Source organism: Platichthys flesus, chromosome 11 (genome assembly GCF_949316205.1).
Source record: "Platichthys flesus chromosome 11, fPlaFle2.1, whole genome shotgun sequence".
Taxonomy (NCBI): Eukaryota; Metazoa; Chordata; class Actinopteri; order Pleuronectiformes; family Pleuronectidae; genus Platichthys; species Platichthys flesus.
This window is the reverse complement of record NC_084955.1, coordinates 9,086,616-9,111,314: the sequence shown is the minus strand read 5'-3', so window position 1 is coordinate 9,111,314 and position 24,699 is coordinate 9,086,616. Positions and strand designations below refer to the sequence as shown.

At 43.3% G+C, this 24,699-nt stretch overlaps 3 protein-coding genes across 4 annotated transcripts; 1 reads left to right on the top strand and 2 right to left on the bottom strand.

Annotated features, from left to right (window-relative positions):
* Positions 1–2,146: 2,146 nt before the first annotated feature.
* On the bottom strand, positions 2,147–6,473 carry LOC133964451 (E3 ubiquitin-protein ligase rnf146-like). 2 transcript variants are annotated; one of them, XM_062398534.1, is made up of 3 exons: positions 6,249–6,473; positions 5,565–5,627; positions 2,147–4,928 (listed from the first exon to the last, which is right to left on the bottom strand). In XM_062398534.1, exon 3 carries the CDS (start codon positions 4,914–4,916, stop codon positions 3,762–3,764), a length of 1,155 nt encoding a protein of 384 aa, XP_062254518.1. In that variant the 5' UTR covers positions 4,917–4,928; positions 5,565–5,627; positions 6,249–6,473; the 3' UTR covers positions 2,147–3,761. The 2 variants fall into 2 exon arrangements, with proteins under 2 accessions (XP_062254518.1, XP_062254519.1); XM_062398535.1 differs by lacking the exon at positions 5,565–5,627.
* Positions 6,464–8,012, top strand: mdh2 (malate dehydrogenase 2, NAD (mitochondrial)). The gene has a single exon (XM_062398536.1). It carries the CDS (start codon positions 6,583–6,585, stop codon positions 7,594–7,596), a length of 1,014 nt encoding a protein of 337 aa, XP_062254520.1. The 5' UTR covers positions 6,464–6,582; the 3' UTR covers positions 7,597–8,012.
* Positions 8,013–9,390: 1,378 nt separating this feature from the next.
* Positions 9,391–24,197, bottom strand: rspo3 (R-spondin 3). The gene is made up of 6 exons (XM_062398537.1): positions 23,441–24,197; positions 18,627–18,821; positions 18,093–18,236; positions 17,779–17,925; positions 17,480–17,665; positions 9,391–10,388 (listed from the first exon to the last, which is right to left on the bottom strand). Exons 1-6 carry the CDS (start codon positions 23,538–23,540, stop codon positions 10,165–10,167), a joined length of 996 nt encoding a protein of 331 aa, XP_062254521.1. The 5' UTR covers positions 23,541–24,197; the 3' UTR covers positions 9,391–10,164.
* Positions 24,198–24,699: the final 502 nt, after the last annotated feature.

Genomic DNA, 24,699 nt, shown 5'->3' with positions numbered 1-24,699 from the left:
TGTGATGCATGAAAAGAAGGACCTGCAGTGAAGGACAGTCCCCATCTTCTAAATCCTCTCTGTCCCTGACAGTCGAGCTGTCTCACCTCCAGCCCCACTGAGAAATATGATCCTGGCAATGATTAGATCATGCCAGGCTGAGCCGCACTGAAGCAGACGGAGAGCAGTGGCAGCAGATAGATGCTGTAGATACTGATGAGGCAAAACAAGCATCAGGCAGCAGCTTCGTTCTGCAGGATGAAGAGTAAAACTGCTGCACTTATGTCTACTTTATACTTTCATAAGTTGAAGGTTGGAGCATTACTCAGATGATTGTCCACACGGTGGCTCTCATCTATTCTTTGACAGTTTCTTAAACATAGGGCATAAATAAAACTTTATTCTTTGCAAGGTGTAGCAATTATGGGTGGATTCTTTTCCATTACAGCAAATGAGGCACTGCAGAAGCACTTACGTGTCCAGACAGAGGTGACACGAACAGGACATCTCCGTAGAGAGCAGCAGGCTTTTACATCCTGTTCCCCCTCCAGAGGTCATGTTTCCTGGCAAGATGTCCAGCTGGAGAGCTAATGGCTGCTGTGGTCTGAATACCAGCCCTAACCCCGTCCAAGGTGAGCGAGGGGGAGGTAACAACTGGCACCATTATGATATAAACACTCAGAAAGTCTCAAACGAACAAAGAAAAGGCTGTGAGGGCTTCTTCCTTGTCACGTTATATTCATGTTTTTATCAGTTCTTAGGGAAAACACAAGATCTTCTTGTCCATGTGTCATGTGCTTTTGTATTTGATGTATGATATATGATGTACTTAGTGTTGAGGATTCACATCTTTATAAAACACCTCACTAGCTTCACACTACAAACCCTATGGGGCTGGGGACAGTAGAGCTCAACAGAGCCGTACAGGTTCTTCTCTGATCCATGCAGCTTCCTTCTACCAAGTTGTGTGGTTATTGGTCCAGTAGTTTATTACATAAACCTGTTGACTGACAAATCAGAGATGAAAACATAACCACCTTAGCAGAGGTAATAAAACCTCCACCCATTTATCAAGGAAATGTCACCAACATAAATAATTATTAGATCTAAATACTTGACGGGTAATTTTCTGTTGGTCAACTTATCAATTCATTTATTAAAAGCTAATTTTCCCCTGCTACTTAGTCTATAGGGTTTTTATATTGCGTTTTATTTACATTGTTTATATTTGTTTATTTTTGTCGTGCACTGATTGCTGGTTGTACATCAAATTGCCCTTGAAGGGATTTTCTTTTATGGACAACTTTAGTTAATCACAAGCTGCACAAACCAAGCTAGAGCAGCAGAGGAACCCTTTCCTTAAAGGGGCAGGCCATACCTGCAACACAACAGCCTTTAAGATTCCGACAGTAAAGGCAAGGAATAATGATGAATACGGTTTTCTTTAACAAGTTAAGTCTTTCATTCTCACTTTCCACCTTAAAACTAAGACATGAACTGAACTATGAACTAGTTCAGAATTTAAATGGTGAACTATGAACGTGAACTATTCATGTTTACTTGTATGAACTGAAATTTGAACTAGTTCATGAGAGGTGTGAACTTGCACAACACTGTGTATATTGCATATTACATTCTATCTGTGCAGGAGAATAGTGCCAGTCTAAATTCCACATACTCCCTTCTCTCTCTAAGCAGTACCAAAGGTCAGGTTATAGATAAAGGACCAACTAAGAGTCCATTGTAGTGTCTACGCTCAGGGACTTTCATATCTAACTCAGGTGTACCAGACAGAGACACCAACTCTAACTCTTTGGCGTATTTAACCAGTGGCAAGACGTCAGGACACAATGTGATTTAGGAATGCATAATTTGACTTAACTGTTACACCTACATGTAACGTAGAGAGTGACAGCAATTCTAGCCATTCATGGATGTGCTGTTAGAATGGGTGACTCAAGTAGAGGGGGATACTGAGATGCTGTGGGAGACATCTTTGGACTTAGGGGTGGCAATTGCTCATGTAACTCCGTAATCGTTTAAAAAAAAAAAATTGAAAATATTACCTTTGACAGTCCTGCCAATGTAGCACCTAAAACATATATTCTTAGATAAAACTAAACTGACATGCTGTCTGTCACACAGAACAAAAAACACAGAGACAAAATCACAGCCATATCTTTTAAGGATGATGAAATGACACAATTTATTCTTAAATTACAAACCAGGTAACAAAAAACAAGTTGCCAAGCAAAGAACTGTTACACAAACTTTATTTCTCAGGGTGAAAAGTCTAATAGCTGATGATGTAAGCATGTAAGAAATATAAAAATAACAACTGGAAATTTCTGCCAGCGGGGAAAAGAACCACAACATGTTTTTGTTCTCCTAATTGCCTCAGATGTCAAACGTAAAAGAATTTACAACCGTAACAGATTTTTTTTCAAAAACATTTACTCAAATTGAACTGAACCCCAAAAATATGAATTTTCAACATCCTGCTGACCAGTAGTGTTTAAATAACTCTCTCTCCAAACATGCACAAAACACAAAACTTTAGAGACACCAATTGAGAAGACTTTTCGTCAGGGACCATGAGAATACTAATGAGGTCCAGAGCTTCTTAAAGAAAAACACTGTTACTTCACATTAAAATGTCAATTATTTAAAGCTGGGGTAAGTTATAATTAATTTGATATGTACACCTATTATGCACCTTCAGTTAAAACAGGGTTCATCATCTCTACAGATTTTAGACTTTCACAAAGCTGCCGATGAATTGACATTAAGGAAGAACCAGGGTGCAGCCAGCCATACATTACCTTTGAGTTACATAACTATGTTGTAAAAACATGGTGTGTGAAATTGAAGTACCCAAGTAGCTTAAGAGCATCATTATGCACTGTACTTCTGTTTCCTTTCTTCACCTTTAACCAACAAACCACAATCTGCTCTGAAATGACAAACTTTGTAAATAGTTGAGAACTTAGAGGAAACAAACCTCATAATCAGTTCAATCTGAAGTAAGGAAGTTATTGAGGCAGAGGTTGGGAATGATTAATTAAGGATTAACTTCTTTCGGAGACTAGTCAGATGACCTTGAACTCCAACCAGCCTGCTTCTGCGTGCTATGTTAGCGGAGAGAGTTAAAAGTGTGGATGATTAAGAATGCAGCCGTTCACGACAATGTAAAATGACACAGCTCCATTTCCATGAGTAACATCCCCCATTTATACCTTCTTTCACTGCACGTCACAGATCAGGGTGCGACTCTCACAGGCCTTCTGGGGGATAGACCATATATTTAAACACAACATTACCTAGGTTGTTGCATTACTCTTATCTTTATATCTCCAATTGTCTGGGATGTAAGATGAACACACCTGATATGCCTACATCCAGATGGTTTAAAGTGAGCAACCTGATGGCAGTTGAACACCGCAGTTCAAAACAACATGCTGTATTCATCTGCATGTTTACCAAGCTGTAGCTCATGTCTCAGTCCAATGATCAGTGTTGGAAAGTGAAACTCAACATGTCTTCTACTGGCTGGGTAAACATGAGATGAGATTTACAAACAACTCATACAGATTGAGTCAGATTATTGTGAGCCAAAATATTTGCCTGTGAAAATTGAGTTGTTTACCTAAAAACATTATCTTGTTTGTTTTTGAAGGTGTACATTTCCTACCCACATCAACCCACATCCAATCTGTGACTGAGTGAAGGATGACATAAAGCCAGGAATAAATTAGTGGAATGGAAAAGTTACAGTGAAGACTTCACACTTCAGTCACTGTACACTGGCCATCAGGCATTCTGGACCTGCCATTGCTACTGGACGAGAGAGAGGAAGACTCTGCGCCTGGAGGGTCTCTGTCCTCTGGATTCAGTCTTTGCCTCTGCGGCCTATCCTCCCGGGGCTCTGCAGGCTCTCCATCTCCCCCTTCCTCTTCTTCATCCTCCTCTTCCTCATCATCGCTCCAGTCTCCGGAGCCAGACTCGTCCACAGATGTGAGAGGATCAGAGGACCTGGAGGGTGAGGCCTCCTCCTCCTCATCTTCCTCTTCTCCTTCCCCAGGTTCAGGCCGCTCGTGAGATAGTGTGGGCCTGGGACTGATTTGCAGCTGGGAGAGAGCATCCTCCACAGAAGGGCTAGTGCTGGTGCCAGGCTGACCTCCAAGGGAGGTAGGAGGTCTGGCTGCGGCTGGAAGGGCAGTTAAAGTAGAGGAGATACCAGTAACTGGCTGTTGTGCACCTGCTACTGTGGTATCAGCTCCATCAGCAGAGTTTTCTCGACCTGCTGCCCCAAGGGCTCCTGTAACACCTTCAGTGTCAAAACGCAGTCCAGCCACACCCTTTTTGGGGATATCCAAAACGTCCCTCTTAATCTTCCGTCTACGACCATGCTCGTTGCGCCTGTACTGCACCATGTTCTCCAAGTCAGCTACATACAAAAAACCAGCAATGAGCATTTCAGCTGTTTTCTTGCCCTTGGAGAAAGCGTCCTCCAGCTCGCGGCTGGTTCGCTCGTCATACTGCCACCAACCGTTACGGCCCTCATAATACCAGGCGTGATCGCTCGCTGTGCCACCTCGACCTCCCGCCGATGCTTTCAGCTCCTCAGGAGAGAGCAGTGTAGGCCGCTCCAGGAAGTCATCAGGTACTTCCTGTCTGCAGAGAGCGCAGCGTTTGCTCTGCCAGGATGCTCCCTTCACACACAGGAAACAGAAGACATGATGGCATGGCAGCTGGACTGGGTGGACGCAGCTCTGCAGACAGATGGCACACTCCGGTACAGGCAGGGCTGGGGATGAGGTGCTGGAGCCAGAGCAAGAGGAATCTGCACTGTTACCGCTTCCACCACCACTGTTGCTGCCTTTCTTACTGGATGGAAGCGAGCTCACAGAGTGGTCTACCTCCCCACAGCTAGCCATCCTTAGCAAGTACTGAAGAAAGGGCACAATGTTACATTATGGATATTGTTGTCATGCTTGAACAATTAGTCCAATGAGCATTATTCATGAAATACTTTTCAAGATTATTATTATTGTGGTGTTAGTTTTGTTATGCCCTCCAAAGAAGCTCTGTGTTAATTCAACACTTATCAAGTTTACGTTTCATTGTTATACTTGAACAGGTAAGATCCTAGCGCATAGTAACACATTATACCTCACTCATCAGGAGTGCCAGGATCTAACATTTTATGCCAGATTATTATACATGACTGCGCGGATCATAGTTTGCAGTCCCTGAATGAATTGCTTGATAAAATAAGGCTGCCTGACACTATAGCTTCTTTTAAGTCTCTGCTGGGCATGTTTTTTTCCCAGGCGACATCTTCCTGCTTTGTTTTTTTCATTTGTTCTTTGCTTAGTACTTTGTGTTTAACCATTTATATTCTGGTTGTGCAGCACTCTGTACTTTGTGTTGAAATTAACTCTATACTAAGGCTATTATCATTATATCTTTATTTTGTTGTTGAAACGAAAGTATTCTTCCGGCTGATGTAATGATCACATTTAACTCACGTGTTATCTGTATGCAATTTGAGACAAACAAAGATGTTGCTACTTTATACTTACTGAAAGTCGCCTTAGTGCTGATGTATCATTAGGAGGGCTACTGTTGAAACTTCAAACTCGACACTGTCAAAAGACAAGAGGAAAATACAGTTGTTTACAGTCCGTCCTTGATTATAGAACATCTGTGAAAGCACACATCAACTTCTCCCTTATGTAAACATTAATGACGAACAACCCGTTCACATCATGTGACAGTTAGCACTCTAAGCCCGATGTTAAAACGGATTAGCTTCATGTTAGCAGCAACTGAAACACAAGGTGGTATTCAAGTGTGTGGAACAAAGGGCTGCTCTGTTTACTGACCACAGCTAACTCTAATACTCTAGTAGGAGCTAACCCATCGGGCCTAATGACAGGGCTAGTGATGGACACCGCTAACGGTGCTGAGGTGAAGTCAACAACTAACGACCATTTCCTCACACCACGGGTGACAGTTACTTGTTTGGCTAAGGTTAGCTAGCTGCTTAAATACACAATACAAGCCGTTTGTCGTTACAAATACAAGCCCCGGTCACAGAGCACAGAGGGGGGATTCTCCACCACAACAATGAGACCTGTTGTAGCTGACGCTAGCTAGGCTAGGGGGTAGCGCTCCCTCCAGCAAATAGACGGAGTTCAAATGACGGCGCTGGCGTATTTGAGGATGGCAGCGAGGGGAAAACATCACAAACTGCGGGCACGTACCGTGAGGTTTCACCGGGCTGCGCTGCTCGACAGCCGCACTCCGTAAGACAAGGGGCTAATCTCCGATGCTAATTCTCCCACTTCCACTGATAGCTGGCTTTTGTTTTCCTCCGCGAGAAAAGAGCTGCGATAGAAAAAAAACGGTGACGACGTGACGCTGCGCGCTGACGCAGGCGTGACGTAAAACTCGTACGACCTTTATGTACTACGCATGACAGTTCACGCGTCTTCCTGTTCGCTCGTGGCTAGAGGACGTTGGTGTCACAGAGGAGAGCGGCTCACAGCACTGATTCCCATTTTTCTTCGTAGTTCGTGAAGCAGCAGCAGCAACAACATGTTCTCCCGCGCAGTGAGGCCCGCCGTCGGCTTGGCCCGGAGCTTGTCCACCTCGTCTCAGAACAACGCCAAGGTGGCGGTGCTAGGAGCGTCCGGCGGAATAGGCCAGCCGCTTTCCCTGCTGCTCAAGAACAGCCCCCTGGTGAGTCAGCTCTCCCTGTTCGATATCGCCCACACACCCGGGGTGGCCGCCGACCTCAGCCACATCGAGACCCGGGCCCAAGTTACCGGCCACATGGGGCCCGACCAGCTGGATGCCGCCCTGCAGGGCTGCGACGTCGTGGTGATCCCCGCCGGTGTGCCGAGGAAACCCGGCATGACCCGCGATGACCTTTTCAACACCAACGCCACCATCGTAGCCACCTTGGCCGACGCCTGCGCCCGCAACTGCCCCGAGGCCATAGTGTGCATTATCGCCAACCCCGTCAACTCCACCATCCCCATTACATCAGAGATCATGAAGAAGTATGGAGTCTACAACCCCAACAAAGTGTTTGGTGTCACCACCCTTGACATTGTCAGAGCCAACGCCTTCGTGGCAGAGCTTAAAGGCCTTGACCCAGCCCGTGTCAATGTACCAGTCATTGGAGGTCACGCAGGAGTGACCATCATCCCCCTGATCTCCCAGTGCACACCCAAGGTAGAGTTCCCCGCTGACCAGCTGGCTGCCCTGACAGCCAGGATCCAGGACGCCGGCACAGAGGTGGTGAAGGCCAAGGCTGGAGCTGGATCTGCCACCCTGTCCATGGCCTACGCAGGTGCCCGCTTCACCTTCTCCGTCCTGGATGCCATGAATGGAAAGGAAGGAGTTGTGGAGTGCGCCTATGTCCGATCCGAGGAGACCGAGTGCAAGTACTTCTCCACGCCTCTCCTCCTGGGGAAGAACGGCATTGAGAAGAACCTTGGGCTGGGCAAGCTGACCGCCTTCGAGGAGAAGCTGGTCGCCGACGCCATGGGCGAGCTGAAGGGTTCAATCAAGAAGGGCGAGGAATTCGTGGCTAACATGAAGTGAACAGGGGGCATTTAGTTAGTCAGGTTTTGTTGAAAACAAACAGCAGCTGTGATCCATAATTTCTGTCTTAACTTAAAAAGGCATCTGGGTATATCTCAAGATCTGTCACAGTGTTTCCTCTTTTTGTTTGTGTATGAGCAGTAGGATCGTCACCTTGGTCCGCATTCATTATACTATGTCCCTTACCTTTTCACACATGACTTTGTTTTAGCAACTGAGGTTTGTGTACATACTGTACTGTGGCTTATCTATATTCAACAAAATTCACTATTTTTTCATGTACAGTCTAAAACAGTGGGGATGTCTCTGCTGAATGAACTATAGGAGGAAATACTGTCACCATGCCTGCTGACGTGAGTAGATGTTACTGAGCAAAAATATGTACTCCAATAAAATGGTTTCGCTTTAAAGAAGAATTAATCCTTTATTTCTTTATTATTTTGTTACACAAAAATATTTCTGCTTTACTGTGTATGTCTGAAACCAAATGTTTCTGACCACTTTATGAAACAGAACAGGTTAATCCAGATTAACGTTATGATCCTTCCTGGATCAAAGCACTGAAATACTTTGCATGTTCAAATGTACAAAACTTTATTAAAGACTTTAAGCATACACACAAATTTTATATTTGAAAATATGTCTTGCTGGGAGGTTTTGACACAGTAAAAATTAAGGGAGAGATTTTATGTCCTTGCAAAAAAAGGGTTTGGATTTGATCTGATAATAAGAACAGGTCACTTCGACTTTTTCACAACAGCATTGTTAATGATTCATAATAGTATATGTGCTGATGAACACATTTTAGGTGTGTGAGTGAAGAAAATAGATTTGCCTTTGGTTCCTCTCAGACAACACTACATCTTAACTTTTTTTTTTATCTTTTTAAGTTGGCAAAAATATTCGTTGAGAGTTCAGTGACACAAGTAATATTTCTACAGTATTTAACTTGACAGCATAACAAGCATAAACAAAATAGTTTACCCTAAACAGTTCCTCATCTAGGTCCTAAAATGTCCTTGTATAACTATAAACAGTATCATGAATAAAATATAGCTCTGTAAATGTGAGGACAAATTGACAGATGCACAAACTAAAGTGTTAGTTTTCTCTTCCTCCACCCTGTCTGGATAACACGAATGTAGTGTTTATATACAATATAAATTGGCTGTATTTAGTGCAATACCTTTCTAAAACACTAGTCATGTTGCTTCACTATGTTTAAATCATAAACGTAACGCATACATGTGTAAATAAGTAGCTACTTTTTGCATTTTTATCTATTTTATTTCAGCTGAGGCACATAATTGCATTGGTTCACAACCTATTAATAACATCGCTTCCCCCACTAATACACAGATAAGCCAAGATGGTAAAACCTGTCAGTGGTTGTGTAATAACATGATAAGTGGTATCAGCAGAACTAAGATAAGCCAATACTTGCAGTAATAGATATTATGTCACAGAGGGAGGATTGAGGAAGAAAAAGGTAAGAGAACACAAAACTAACAATCTAGTTTCTGCATCAGTCAATTGGTCACCACCCTCACAGAGCTTTATTTGATTTATAATAATAAACTGTGTCCAATTATACAAAGACAAACATGTCAACCAGTGGCAATACTTCAAAAGTTGCCCAATTCTGTGGACCTGGCAACCCGGGGCATGGTTTCCTTCTAATCAACAACAAGTAGGTGCTGCTTGAACTCAGTTTTACTGCAAAATGGCGTCACGCATATTCATGTGGACTGGAGAATATGTCTGTCGGATGAGAAAATGGATACCAGACGCAGGTACAAACCCATTATAGTTTTATTTGACATACAGGTGCTTTTAGGTTCCAAGTCAAGGAGCTTTACTGAGAGCTCAGATTCCATATACCCAAAAAGAAAAACCAGTGGTAGATTAGATTCATCACTTATCTGGATAAAACTAGCTTTTGTCCAAAACATACAGAACACATGTTAATGGTTTTCAGTTGTTTTTACTCATCTGTTGTTTGCAGTGATTATGAAGATATCACAAGATGGCAAGAGCATACAAATTCAATGCACCAAATAAAATAGAGTTCTAAGGAACAGGAACAACAATAATAAACAATTGTTCTACATAATGTTGCAAAATCTACATTCAAAAACCAAGACGCGCAGAGTTGTACCAGGGCCCCATTAAATAACCATATCAACAAGCACATAGTGTAACGTCTCTGTCTCTGTCCGTCTGTCTGCCAGTCGTCCACACCATCGCAGACGCTTCTCAGTCCCAGCAGCAGTGTCTCCTGCACTTTCCATTAGAGAGTCCCTCGCAGTGGTGGAAGTGAAGGAGCAGAGGCTACATGGTAAAAAAACAAAAATACCTTTTTTCTAAAGTCCAGAGTGGCCCAAGCCTTGTGGCTGAAAGTGCCCCAGCCCGTTTGTGCACGAACAGTATTTTCAAATCATACAGGTAGCAGCAACACCCCTGCAGAGAGGGGGCGATGTGGGCAAACGGTGGGTGAGGGAGGGGGAGCTTTTGCCAGGATGAAGAATGGGGAGGGGAACAGGAGGAAGGTGGGGAGGCATTAGAGCACTACTGTACAAGGCCTTCTTCGGGGGAGACCGGTGCTGTGTCGTGGCCTCTGCGGTGCCGGTGCTCTGTTTTGTTCCTGTTATCAGAGTCTTCACGTTCACCTGGGTGTCTCTCCCTCTCTCGCTCCCTGTCCCTCTTCCTCTCTCGTCGCCCCTCCTGGTTCTCCTTATCTTTGCGATTGTTGCGATTTCTCCGCTCTCTTCGCTCGTTCTTCTTCCGTGCTCCTGGAAGATGGGAAAATGGCATAATGAATTACCATCACCATCACCATCATACTCATCACCATCATCATCATCATCATAATCATCATCAGCAGCAGCATCATCAGCATCATCAGCATCATTATCATCATCATATACTCATTTGTGTAGCACTGCTCACATGACACACACAAATAAATAACGAGAACAAATATGAAAGAAAATAGAAATATCACCAAACCCATGACAGAAATTTAAGCGTGACCCCCCCCCCCCCCCGCCTCCCCCATTTCACAATAAAAGAACACTGAATGCAGTTTAAAGATTTGATTCAGAGGAAGCTATAATTAAGTATCTTTTTTTAAACATAGGACAAGATGGAGAATATCTCGGCCTGTTTTAAGGTCTTCCACACATATTAAGTTACCAACTATCAGTAGTAAAATAGGGAGGCAGATTAAGCTCTTAATAATTGTCCACTCTTATTTGATATGACAACTGTGAAAGGAAGGTTGTATACATTTTAACCCTTTCTTTTATCCATCTGGCATAACCTTTAGTTTGTCACCGTCTCAATACTGTTTATAAATAATTTCAAAAAAGAATGTGGGAAAACAAGAAATATCTTACTTATAAAGAATATAACAACAGAAAATGTGTATATGTCAAAAACACCAGGAAAAGATTACAGGCTGCAGTACTCCCCTGAAAATGTGACATTGAAAATTGCAATGCTCTGAATTCACCACTAGATGTCAGTCTGTCGTCGCATACAAGTGCCACATTGTCAGACTGTCAGCTGTTGCAGCCCTCTCCCCGTGATGAGCAGACCTTTGTCCAAAATAGCAAACCTTTAAATAAACCCCCTGCTTTATCTGTTCTTGCTACACCATCTCATAAACAAAACCAAGAGTTTTGGAATGCTGAAGTTTTATCTCGAGCTACAGCTATTAATGATAATAACGAGACCCCCCCCCCCCCCAACCCTCTCGCCTAGGGAGGCTGGAGACAGGACCTGCAAGTGAAAGCAGAGGAGGCCCTTTCCTGTTGTTGTACTGCTGCTGTTCATGTGTGAGTGGAGCACGGCCTGCTCGGCTGCTTGGCTGGCCAGTCGGGGATTGTGAAACTGCTGAAGTAGGCAGTAGGCACAGACACAGGGAGAGAGAGAACGAGATATCTCTCTCCCTCTCTCTCTGACTCTGTCTCCCTCTCTCCTGTCGGCTTCATGGTCGGCCCCTATAATCTCATCATCTCCCTCTCTGTGTTCATTAATCAAGTCCAGCCTGTTTGGACCAGGGACCAAGTGTGATCCACACATTCTGAGCTAGCAATATTAAGCTCTAACTGCCCAAGTTTTCATCAGGAAAAAAAGAACTGAAACGATAGTGAAGGCAGCATGGGCTCATGGATGGATGAATGGATTGAAGGAGTAATCTGGTGCACTGACTCATTCAGGGTCTGCCCCGCGTCCTCTATAAACACAGGAAGTCCACTTCGCTCTCATTGTTTTCACTATCCTGACACCATAACTATTTACAAGTTCAGTGGATTAGTCATACTGTAGCCCCCGTGCTTTGTCGAGCCAGAGGAGAAACCTAATCCATGCCAGTGTTGAGATGATTAGCAGAGTGTTTATCTAACCAACCTGCAATTGGTTTATTGGAACAGTTTCTGATGGGCATCTTTTTAAACTGTGCGTTGAATAATGTCATCAAGACTTTGAGACCATGAAGTGATGGAGTAGCTGGCTTTGGGAACAGAACTTGAAAATTCTGTCTAACATTGTGAAATGGAGCTTATGTTCATGGTGTGATGGCTTCGTTTGTAGGTAAAAGTTCGAGAAAGGTTTTCTCTTTTTTCCTAATGAAAAAAATGGAACCGTATTCTCTAAACAACAGCGAGGAAATCATCACTTATTCCTGTTTTGGCAGAGACCAGGATGCAAAAGCTGAATACATTTTTCTTACAATGTTCCAGCTGGTAATTCTGTTGTGAGTGTTTCTGGGAATCTGTCTTTCTAGAACTCACTGTGTCATTTACACATATGTAATGTACTGGCATAATTTAGTAAATACTCATTACAGGACCCTACATTTGTCTAGTTTGCACCAGAGACTGTATACATAGATATACGAGACGTCGGCTCCCCATTAGTAAAGCCAAAGTCTCTTAGTCACCACCTGGTGGCTGGTTGAAGTATAGGTCATAAACGCCACCTCCTCCACGCTAGTAGATGGGACATGAAGCAAACCAAAAAATTCAAAGTAGACGTTAAATAAGTTACTGTCAATTATATTTTCTGTAATTTAAGGTTGTTCCTTACAAACTTTATATTCAAATGTAGATTTTTTAACTAAGTTTGGTTTTAACTAGTTATTTGATGATGATGATGATGATGATTCACCAGGTAAAAAGTCATGATTGAGAGCAGAGGCTGACTCGTGATTGGTCAAACAACTGTATTGACGAAACCTCGCTTCTACAGCTCCATAGCCTGACCACTACTTTGTAGACTATGGCTCCAAATGTACAACAATGCTGCAATCATATCCAGGATAACCAGGATAAAGCCGGGAGGCCCTTAGCTTAAGCTAGCCTGGCTCTACTACTATTAACATAGAGTTAGAGGTTGTTTTTTCAAATGTGTTGTCAAGCAATAGCTCATAATAAATGTGACACAATAACGATGATATAATGTGAGAGAGCAGTTATAAATCTCTAAGGTCCCTTTTTAACCTGTCACTCTGATTATATGATGTACATCCATCTTTTTCCATTGCATGCTTGTATTACATGCTCCATTTGAGGTATTGTTATTTTTACAAAGACGCGGTGAAAGATTTTTTATGAACAATTCAGTACAAATAATGAGAAAGCAGGAACTGTTACTTTTCTCGAGTTATGCAAACACTTTGTGCCCCATTCAGCACGCCAGTTAGTATTTATCCTCGGTACAAGTTAAAAGCATTTCCTATAATCTGTAGTTAATGAGCAGGAATGTATGCAGAAATCGGTTATCCTCTTCATCTTGTGTTATTCCCCATAAATCCTGCCTGCAAACTGTAAACACAGCCACTATAGGGGACTCCCGCTGCATTGCCGCCTGCTGTAATAATGTAACTTCTAGAAATGTGTTACAGCACATTCACAAAGGGCAGGACTCAGTAAACTGTACACACACACACACACACATACACACACACACACACACACACACACACACACACACACAGAGGGGCTTTACTGAATGGGACACTAACATGCAGTCAGTGAAAGAGACGGCGAGACAAAGAGACTAGCAGAGGAGAGAGAGAGAGTGTAAAATGAACACGGTAAGAGGAGGAAACAGAGAGGGATCAAATTAGGGAGCAAAGGGGCACTGAGTGTAAGTGGAGGTGTGTGTGAGTGTGTGTGTGTGTGTGTGTGTGTGTGTGTGTGTGTGTGTGTGTGTGTGTGTGTGTGTGTGTGTGTGTGTGTGTGTGTCTGTGTGTCTGTGTGTCTGTGTGTCTGTGTGTGTGGTTGGTGCCTCACTGGATGTTTTATAGTGGCACATCCTCCATGACAGGCGTTCTGTCGTCCGGGGAGCTTTTGGCGGGAGCCAGGCCGGGATTAAAGGCTATGGGCTGTCCCACAAGTGGAATGCTTGCTGCATGGCCGCCAGGATGTCAAGAGTGGGGTTGTGTATGTAACAATCCCCCATCAATCACTGGTTGGTGCTATAGGATGCTAACTGTAGGCATTTCTCTATGTGCAATCAACTGTGCATGTGTGTGTGTGTGTGTGTGTGTGTGTGTGTGTGTGTGTGTGTGTGTGTGTGTGTGTGTGTTTATGTGTGTGTGGAGGAGTTGAGGGGGCTAAGGTTTGCAGAGGGCACATGCAGAGATAGAGAGGTGAACAGCAGGTCGATCAAAGGACAAATTAGCCAGTGTTAACATTAGAGTGATGGAGGTGGATGAGGATGTGTGTGTAAACACTCACTATCTCTGGCCATTGATAACAGAGGTACAGAGCCAAGTTGTTTTCTGACTCTAAGCCTTAATATGTGAGCACGTGTCCAACTGTATTACCACTTTTCTGACATGATACCTGTAATTCAAAACTAGGCCAGGGCGATATTTCCAAAAATGTTGTCAAAATGAAATGATTCAGTTGTTACTGATACATGTAAAATTATCATTTCTTTTCATTTTAAAGACAGATTTTTTGCTTCAGAGTGAGGGTTGTGATTTTAAGCTTTAATTTAAGAGCACTTGATAAACAGCAAAACATTGTAGAAATCGGAGCTAGAACATTAAAACCAATTAGGTGTTACACCATCAAGTTGTGATTATGCAATTGTTCTGCATAACCGGAGCCTATGAGAGCTGGAGGCTTGAGTCTCCTCTTAAAGGCAGGGTTGGTCATTTGTTTGTGAGACACTTTTTTTAAACCTTAATTGGTGAAATCCCCTTCAATAAAGTTGACTGTAAAAAAAGAAGATAAAAAGCCAGCCAGTCAGAACTTTTGATGCAATGCCTCGCATTCCTGCGTACAATGAGATGAGTTATTAAGATATGTTAATAAGTGAGGTTAAAAGGAGCTGGTGAGTATCTTAACTTGCTGACATGTTAGTGTCAATGCTAAGCTAAGGTCATCATCCAATCTGGCATTAGGTTTAGTGTTCAGACATGACAGTGGAACCAGTCATCTTATTAAACTGTCTGCAAGAAAGGAAAAATCCCCAAAAAAGAGTTCTTCTTAAAGGAGAAGGGGCTGGTGCACACTGAACATCATATGGAGGTACTTAATGAGAAAAAACAAAACATATATAGCTGTCTGAGATTGATTTTTTGATTTTTTTATGCATGCACATAAAATGAATTACTAACATATGGGATGCACTTAATGATTTGTACTTGAAAGTTGCCTTTAAACCTCTTCACACTGACCCTTTTTGCCAGACCCGAGACTTTATGGTGTAATTCTGAAAAGTCAAATCAAAACATGTGTGGAAGAGGGACCCCAAAAAAGCGTCCCCATGTATATTCAAAGGTAGAAAAAGGCTTGTTTAAGATGGAGGCAGAAGGAGAAAGAGAAAAAAAGGATTTTACAGAATTTTGGAGGTAGTTTGGGTTAAAGATGAGGAATTTTAAAACTATTGAATATATCTGAATGAGCGGAGCAGAAACAGGAGACGAATGAGCAGAGACTCTGTAGTGCTCGTGTGGAGGAGTGAAGCGATGTAGCAAGGAGAAGGATGGGGCGAGGGAGAGGCTGCACAGAGGGGGGGAAGAAGCCAGAGGGAGAAAGTGCAAAGGAGGAGGGAAAAGAAGAGGAGCAGGAGGATGTATCAGTGTCTGAAGGCTGCTGGAGGATTACCGGGGGCTCTCTGAGGTCGGACCACTGACCTCGTAGCGTGTGCGTAACGTAAACAGTAAGGAGAGGACGCACCGAGGCAGATCATTAGCTTCTCATTCACCACGGATGCTGCTGGAGTGGGGGGCAACTTGGTTATCACATGTGGGAGGGGGGGGGGGGGGGGGGGGGCAAAGTCAAAAGGCGAGGTCTGTAGAGTATGAGACTGCACCCAACCTTTCTTTCTTTCCCTATTTATCTCTCTCTTTCTTTCTTTCTTTAGCTCTCTTGCTTTTTCATTATCTTTTTCTTCATCTCTTTTTCTTTCTCTCTTTCTTTCCATATCTGTGTAACCCCCCTCTCTTCACCACATTCTGGCTAGATCAACAGAGCCGTCGACTCTGCGCTAAAGTCTCACCCTCGGCCCAACAGACAGACTGGGAGCGCCAACAGGGAGCTTATATGGGGTCTGTGTTTTCTTTGGTTTGGTAGGAAGTGTGTGTGTGTGTGTGTCTGTGTGTGTTTGTGTGTATGTGTATGTGCGTATAAGGAATGATTCAGTAAAAGATACAGATAGAAAGTAAGAGACAAGGGGACAGCCAGCATTTCACAGTCTGCCTTACAAATCAGGTCAACCCAGTTGACTCGTTTCACAAATTACCACCAACACCAACAGTTGTGTAGTTATTTTAGTGAAAGAAAGAGTGTGCGTGTATGTATGTGTGTGTGTTTGTCCTAGTCAGCCCGTGTGTGTGCTTAATTTTGTGTGTGCAAGTGAGTGTGCAAGTGTGAAATTGTGCATTTGTATAACTTTGAAATGGAGCGAGTGTATCTGTATGTGGATTTGTTGCATGTGTTGGTTAGCATTTGTGTGTTTGTGTGTGTGTGTGTGTGTGTGAGTGTGCAAGTTAGTGTGTGTGTTGGCAGCTGTGGGGATAAACCAATACTGATCCCCTGGTCGCCGCGTGCCTCCCAGGGGGAGGATGTTGATGTTGAGCTGGCTGTTTCTGCTGCATCACACACACACACACAGACACACACACACACACACACACACACACACACACACACACACACACACACACACATACACACCGTGTTTGTTCTGTAAGTGTGAGGCCCCAGGGGGCTGGATCTCAGCCTCCTACCCTGTCTGCGATCTGTCATTTAACACTACAGAACCCAGGCTAAAAACAACCAGCCGTACCCGCCAACCATCTCAGTAACCACACACATGCACTGCACACATAACACAAAGTGATCATAAATGCTCCGCAACACTGGCTTCTACAAAGTGACGTCTGAAAGCAGTTTTCAGTTTATTCATTAGAAATGATCACGCTATTCTCTGTTTACTAAGAGCAGAGAAAGTGGTTTGACTGTTTAAAAATCCGAAGAGGTCTCATGGGAGAACACACAACAGACCCATTGCAACATCCCACATGTGTGTTCCCCCCACTGTCCTCACTCTCACCACAATGACAATCCTCTGAGTAAACAGTCATAGTCCTGAGCGGAAGAACGACCAGCTCTGATTGTACAAGCTGAAGCGGCAAGGTCTGGAATTCATAGAGAGTAGATTGTGGCATGTGTCACAAATACAAAGTTGGCAGTGAGCATGATGGGTCAGCAGCAACTAGTGTAAGCAACAGAGAGTGGATGGTATGCTCCCATTTAGAAAATTCTGTTGTGTTTTTTTGACATTTTATCTCGGGGTCTGACACATACTGAAGCACAGAAGCATTACAACTCGGCCACAGTGGCGCTAATGTTTTATTTACCTGGACACTTCCTCCTCTTGACCAGACACTCTTTGATTTCCGAGATCTCAGGGCAGGGTTTACCCAAGGGTGATGGGTACTGGAGGACGTGCCGTGTGCGGGTCTCCTCGCCCCGCTTGAAGCCACAGGTTCTGCCGGACTTAGAGCAGGGGCTCCACTCGCTCCACTCACCAACTTCGCAGTGCACTGCCCGGGAGGAAGGAAAGACAGAGAAGTGAGGGTGGGAAGTTTGAAATCAGGTTGCTCTTTTTGCCACCTGAAGATACAAAAGCTTTAATGGCTACATATTCTTGACTGACCTTGTGGCGTGCACTCCATGAGCTTGCCATTGGGCTCGTAGTCCTCTGGACAGACATGGTGGCACCTCCCACTGAGCTGGTACAGGCCTGGACGGCACTGTGTACATGTGTCGCTGTTCACACATGACTCACACTCAGCAGGGCACTCTGCAAAAACAAAAGCACAGTTATGTATCTGTGAATATAGCAGTCATATTCAACACAACAACATTTGTGGTGCACCAAGAAATGCTTCAATCCAAGGGGTAGAAATATTCTGTACAGAGAGTTAGAAGGCAAACGCCATGTTTTAAATATGAACTCGGGGCACTCACTGAGAACACACTCCCTCTGCGTGTCACTGCGGACCAGCCCCTCGGGGCAGTTCTCCTGGCACTTGCCCAGGTGAAGGTAGAATCCTGCTCGGCAGCGTGTGCAGAAGTTCTTGTTGAAGCAGGAGTCGCACTCCAACCTGCACTCTGACAGAGAAACACAGAGCCACCACCGGGGTTTATTTTAACCCAACAAGTTACCGTGCATGTGTTGTGCATGTTAATTATAAAGGGTGTCCGTGTAGGTGTGTCAAATGAGTTTTATGTAAAGCAACTCTTGATTTGATTTAATGTCACTGAAAAGAATCACACCTAACAAGCTAACTACTCTCAGGTTTTCCAGTTATTTGAGGACATGCATGTGTATACATAATGCCATATTCTTTTCGGTGTTTGCTTGTTATGAGAGAGGATTACTATGAATTTATTGCTCATCCATTCTGAGGACAAGTGATTACACATGAGTCTGGCAGCTAATACCAGCCCTACAGACTCCTGCACATTTAAAACATAGGTGTACAGGCAACTCGAGCTTACTTGTGCAGGTGTTTCTCTCTGGGGAGCGTGTGCCGTAAAAGCCCGGAGGACAGGAAGTCATGCACACCCCGATCTGCTTCATCCCAATCCTCTCAAGGTGCATGAAGAAGCGCGGCCTGCAGGACAGGCAGCCATTGTAGTCAGAGCAGGTCAGACACCCACCCTGCTGGCACCCTGAGCTCACACCAGAGATCTCTGTGGACAGGAGCAGGAATTAATGAATACATGAAAACTAAAATGTCGAGGCAAAGATGACTTTTTTAGGTATTTTAACCATGAAAGTAGAAATAGTTTAAATGCATAACTTGTTTAGATAATACATAATATTGGAGCGATCACAATATTTTGCCAACCCACAATTCCCCAGTTCCATGCTAACCACTTTGGAAGTGCTTGTAGTTTATGCTTTTAATACCAGCCTCCCACTTATTAAAAAGCTCATAGCAGGAATTCATCTTTCTGTTTGTGCCAAGGCTGAACTCAGTAAACTCCTGGAAGCTTCTCTATCAAACATAAATCATTTAGCACTTAAAAGATTTAAGAAAGGAAATATGTATTCAGTGTCATTTAAGTCAGCCTAGGAAAAACAAATGTAGAACCATTAGACCAATTTACATCCTACACAATAAGTTAAATTCTTATTGGGTTAAACCAAGTTACTGCTAGCTTTGCATCTAATTCACACCAGCCTTGTATTGAGCCTCCAAAACTAATGTGTGTGTACTCGCAGCTTGAAAAACACAACCATGCACTTTTAAAATAAAGTTCCAAAAACCAACCACCAACCAAATCTTTGGTCAACAATGTATTCTTTCATATTCATAAAATATAATATTATAGTTTTGTTAATGGCTTAATGAATTTTTTGTTTTGTCGCTATGATGCCTTATATAAAACAGCTTCAGGCTGAAAAACAGGCTTATTTAAGGAACTGATATCTATGAAGGTGTGAAATGTTGACTTTGCTGCAGTTTGATTACAATCAGGCTCCGTAAATAAATCACTAAAATCGAGATTGCTCACTTTATAAAAAAGTTTTAGTTTCATATTTTCCAGTCATGAGAGCAAAGGATAAAAAGGGAAGGTGCCTGTATCGGAACGGGTTATTCATTTACATTTATAAGTATTTTATTACAGTATTGGACTGATCACTTGCTATCCCAGCGAAGTGACTGAGAGCTCAGTGCTAATGACAGTCGTTTATACTATGTTTACAACTCTGTTTATGTACATAAGTACTTTAGAGTATAGATTCGGATGATACATATCACAGTTGGTTTCTCATCCTTGACTCCTCAGTACTTTGTGAGATGATTCAGCTGATTGTCTCTCTGCAGCATGAAGACCCTGGTCGTTACAGCTGTAACTTATTTTCAATCTTAATGTATTTCAACCTATCTATATATATATACAATCTATGATTTCAACATGATATTGTGGGTATAGGCTCATGTGCCGAAGGTTATAAAGCTCAGGACTGAATGATTTTAAGACCCAATTGCATTAAAGAGGAAGAAATAAATTCAGTATAATCTCACGCAATCACTCCCATGGAAAAGCTCGTATATCAGGTCATTTTAGTATCTGATTCCACTGGTGGACAAAACATTAACAAAGAGGGTTGGATGTGTATATTATCTCAAGACAGCAGGAGACACATGACAGTTTCCATACTCTGTTGCTCGGAGGGGACGTTTTTAGCTCTTGGTCCTGATGTTACGTTTACTCTTTCACTGTCTTTATCAGGGAATGTGTTTAATTCTCTCCTCTGATAGAACTTCCATGCTGTGGTTAAATCCAGGCAGTGGCTATTGACATTGAGACACTGTTTGTAAGTTTCACTAGCTGCATATGGTCGACAAATCAGGAGCCACCCCCCTAAGTGCCTGAGGAATTGGTTTTCCTCACCAGCCTTGGATTTTTATGCCAGCGGGTTTGGCCGGCCCCCTTTTTCTTTTTCTCCAAGTTCGGAGTTTAGCTGCCAGTTTACCATAGATCATGGGTACTTTGTTTAAAATATCTCGACAATCTTTACAACTGCTGTCCATTTGCCCACATGTGTTTCTGCCAAGCTGCCCTGATTCACATAAGTCTTGCGGCGCAGGAATTTGGCCTTGCCCTCGCACTTGCACCGACAAAACCTCAGTTGGACAGTGGTGTCTTGCATAACATACCAACAAAGTCACATAAGAATAAACACAATCACATGCCAGCACTTACAACACAAACACACACACACACACACAAACACATACACACACATAGACGGATAAACTAGAATCAGGCAACTAAACGTAGGGTAAAAAAAAAAGGCCTAAAGTGTTAAATGCCTGCTTCATTAGGGTTCCATCATGTGCCGCGTTTGATTTCCCTGCCTTTACAATAGACTTCTTCTATATTCAATCAAGAGTTAAATCCATCCATCTTCATTATAGAGTGTGTACATCATTGCCAATGTTAGCATCCACTTTTTGGATGCATCATAACAGACAGGAAGCTCAGAGCTCGGGTTCTGTCTCCGCATGGTAATTTTGGCCTGTTAACCGAATGGTCATTGACTCCCACCCCCCGTTCCCTCTGAAGTCTGTACTCATTTACCCCTTCACCAACTAATCCCTCCATCCTCCCTGACGTCTCGGGAAGTGTTAGATATCTAACCCTAACCTTAACCTTCAGAGGAAGTTTGGATTTTTTAGAAGCACTTGTCAATTAATGGGAACTGAGTCGGTCGACATGGCAGATCACTCCTCCTCCCAGTAAGATGTGAACCAAACCTTCAACTTCCTTGAAAGGCAATGAATTAAGCTTTAGTGCCGCCACTTCATCTGTGGAGCTGGATCCCACCGTGACTCAGTGAAGTGCATATATATACGCTTTAGTGAGAATATTATCGTTTTGAGTCCTGAACAGGGGTAAATTCATTTTAAGTAAAAGGAGCTTGGACATTTCTCAACAAGCACAATCTAAAGTAAATTAGGAGAACAAGTTCACAGAGAAGACCCTTGTTTCCCCCCTCACATTATGTTGAGAGGCTCTTTAATAGTAGGGGAATTGAGAATCTTTGTGCCTCGAAGCAGACTAGGGTATAAAGCAGATTCTACAACATCTATATATCACACTAGTGCAGAACAAACCCATTTAAGTCACAATAATCCACATATTATAGATACATTTCCCTCTGTTTTATGAGCAGGATTCTTGTCTGACGTGTTTATGTTTCAGTCTGCTGCAGTATAATTATGTTCCACCATCCTTAACAGCAAAACCCGGATCCACTGAGCAGCAATGCCAAGAGCAAAGGTAACCCCAGACCCATTTAAGAGTGCACAATAAACACACTGTTAACCCCAGATGCTGTAGCGCTCTGTTTTTTTTTTTTTTAAAGTCCACTTTGGTGGTCATGAGGGAAAAAATGACGAGAAAAGGGTCAGACTTCAGATCCCGAGTGATCAGACGTCAAGAGGCAGAAGAGTAAAGAGAGGTTTCAGGCCCATGTGGCAGGGTTCACAGCATCACTCTGAAGGTCTATCATTGTAGACCACTGACGGCTTTCAGCCACGCAGGCAGCAATTGATACATGGAATAAAACAGCTATCACTGCTCGTCTCTAATATACTCAGTCCCAGGGCACATCTGGAGGCCCCCGGTGATAAAGTGTGCGTGGGATGAGGAGAAAAATACTCCTCATTATTGATACTTATTTTATTAGTGTCGTTTAAAAAAAAAAAGATCTGGACATAGATCAAGACCTCAGACATAACGTTGGAGCAGAGGGAGATTGATGAAATACATGCACATTGTTTTTCAGTGAGGAGCAGCTCTGGTGTTCAGATTAAACTGTCAAATCCACGTTCACCCACATTTTGTAAAGAGTTGTGAAGATGGGGCATGCTGTCAATTTATAACGGATAAACTTTGCCCCCTTTAAATTCCAAAATGTTGCAGTGCTAAGACATAAAGCCCCAGCCTTGGAAGCAGCGGCACCAAATATGGGAACTGAGGCTGCAAAATCCGAGCAGTGATCGAGCCAGAGCTACCCGGGCACCACATGTGTGCGTGCCTGAAGTCTGCTGCTCTGACCGCTAGAGAGCGACGGGAACCAGGAGACTGAGGCGCAGCGAGCAGGGGATGCATGTGGCGGAGGCTTCAGGTGACACGGCTCAACAACCAATTCATCCAATTAGGCTTAAGAGGAAACCTAGTTGGACTAATAGAGGAGTAACGATGGGGATATTGCTGAAGGTGCGGTGGATGTGCCAAAGTTATGAGGCCGGTGCGCGCTGGAACTGGCCAAGAATTACTTAAAACCTTGTAACAAAATAAAAGTCAGTGAGTGAGACTGAATAAAACCCGTGATGATCATATAGTAAAGGCTCTGTACAAAATACTTTTACTTCATTTAGATTGTATAGATCACGTAGAAAAGCAGGGTCGAGAGGGTTGAAGTTGGTGTGAATGTCTCTAAGTGAATCACTATATAGTGACTCGTGTAACCTGCTGCGTTAGTTTAGTTTTATATTTATATTAAATATTGGCATGTCATATTCAGAGGATTGTTTTTAACATCAACTGCAATTTCTTTAGTTTTATGGAACATTTGCGAGAGGTGTTCCCAGTCGCCCCTGTGCAGAGTTATGTGGAGACTCCACCAAACGATGTGCCTCTCGTTATAATTTAGAAGTTTAGAACACGCTGGATATTAGATAGTTAGTTTTGCCCAGATACGAATGAACTGAATGAAAACGTTTAAAGAAGGGAAAATGAAGATAAAGACAGCAGACACCTGCAGCCTGACTTTATCCCACAGTACTCACGCTTGTGTTGCCGGTTCCTGGAGCTGCTGTGCTGCTGACAACCAGTGTAATCCATGCAGTGCAAGATGATCAAAACAAAGGAGATCAGTTGTAATTGCATAGTAGCCCAGAGGTGAGACTCGTAAAGCCAATGTCAATGTTCACCGAAACACTTTATTGGATAAGATTCCGAGGCAGGCTTGATATTTCCTAGACAGAGCACGACCCCCAGCTATGTGGTGACATGTGATGGTATATAGTGGCCCAATGATGCCTGGGCCGCTGACTCTGGATCATCTTGGAGGGAGTCTTCATATGTACCAAGAGAGCCCGACCGAGTCAGAGATCCGTTATCCGTGCGGTGATAAAGAGCATCCCCTCCAGAAAACAGCATGCGCATCAGAAAGCTCGATTTTCACCCGTTGCGCGCAGGAGGAGATCACAAAAAAACATCAGAAAATAGTCAGAAGGAAATGGAAAAATAATTAATGGCTACAACTGACTGGACTCTCAACAAGTTTGAGATATATATCCATTTGTAGAACTCCAAATGTATCCTCCTCTCTCCGTGGTTCTCTGTGGATGCGTGCGCCGGGACGGTGCGTGGACACCTTAATGCGCAAGGCGCGCGGAGGCAATCTGCTTCATCTCAGCATCAGCCGAAGAAAAGTTGAGGAATAAGAAAAGGAAAAGCCACCACGGAACCAACACAGAAAAGAAAAATCAATTTCGATTTAAATGTTTCGTAGTTCTTTTAGCTGTCAGTCACACACCTCCTGTCTGGCTCGCAGGCAAACGAGACCTCCGCAGTTTGAGCGCCGTTGACTTCACCCTCTCTCTCTCTCTCTCTCTCTCTCTCTCTCTCTCTCTCTCGCTCCCCCTCTCTCATATATGAGCTCTAAAGTTTATTTTGAGGGCAAGCCCCCCTCGTCAGAGAGAGAGAGAGAGAGAGATTTCAGTGGGGCTGTCATTGTGTGTTGTATTCTTTCCAAAGTGTCCCATTAGATGATTTCTCCTTTACCTCATTTCTTTCAACGGTTGAGTGAGACCCTCACATTCAGTCTTTGTTCTTATCCATACAGAAATTCACACACGCCTCTATTTAATACATAGGCTATTGACTCTATTGTACTGTGAGTTTTCTCTCCAAATATATATGCAGTCAGGCAAGTTGCCTGCATATGTATTTTTCATTATTACATCTGAGCTTGATCTGCAAAAATACACCTAAAATTTTAAAGATGTTCAGTAATCGTGTCATGTGGTATTTTATAAGGTAG

Coding starts and splice junctions, on each gene's coding strand:
- LOC133964451 (XM_062398534.1), bottom strand. CDS start 4,916: ATGGCTAGCTGTGGGGAGGTAGACCACTCTGTGAGCTCGCTTCCATCC.
- mdh2 (XM_062398536.1), top strand. CDS start 6,583: ATGTTCTCCCGCGCAGTGAGGCCCGCCGTCGGCTTGGCCCGGAGCTTG.
- rspo3 (XM_062398537.1), bottom strand. CDS start 23,540: ATGCAATTACAACTGATCTCCTTTGTTTTGATCATCTTGCACTGCATG. Junction 18,237..18,626: donor AGAGAGAAACACCTGCACAA/GTAAGCTCGAGT, acceptor TTTCTCTGTCAG/AGTGCAGGTTGGAGTGCGAC. Junction 10,389..17,479: donor CAAGAGGAGGAAGTGTCCAG/GTAAATAAAACA, acceptor CCCATCTTCCAG/GAGCACGGAAGAAGAACGAG.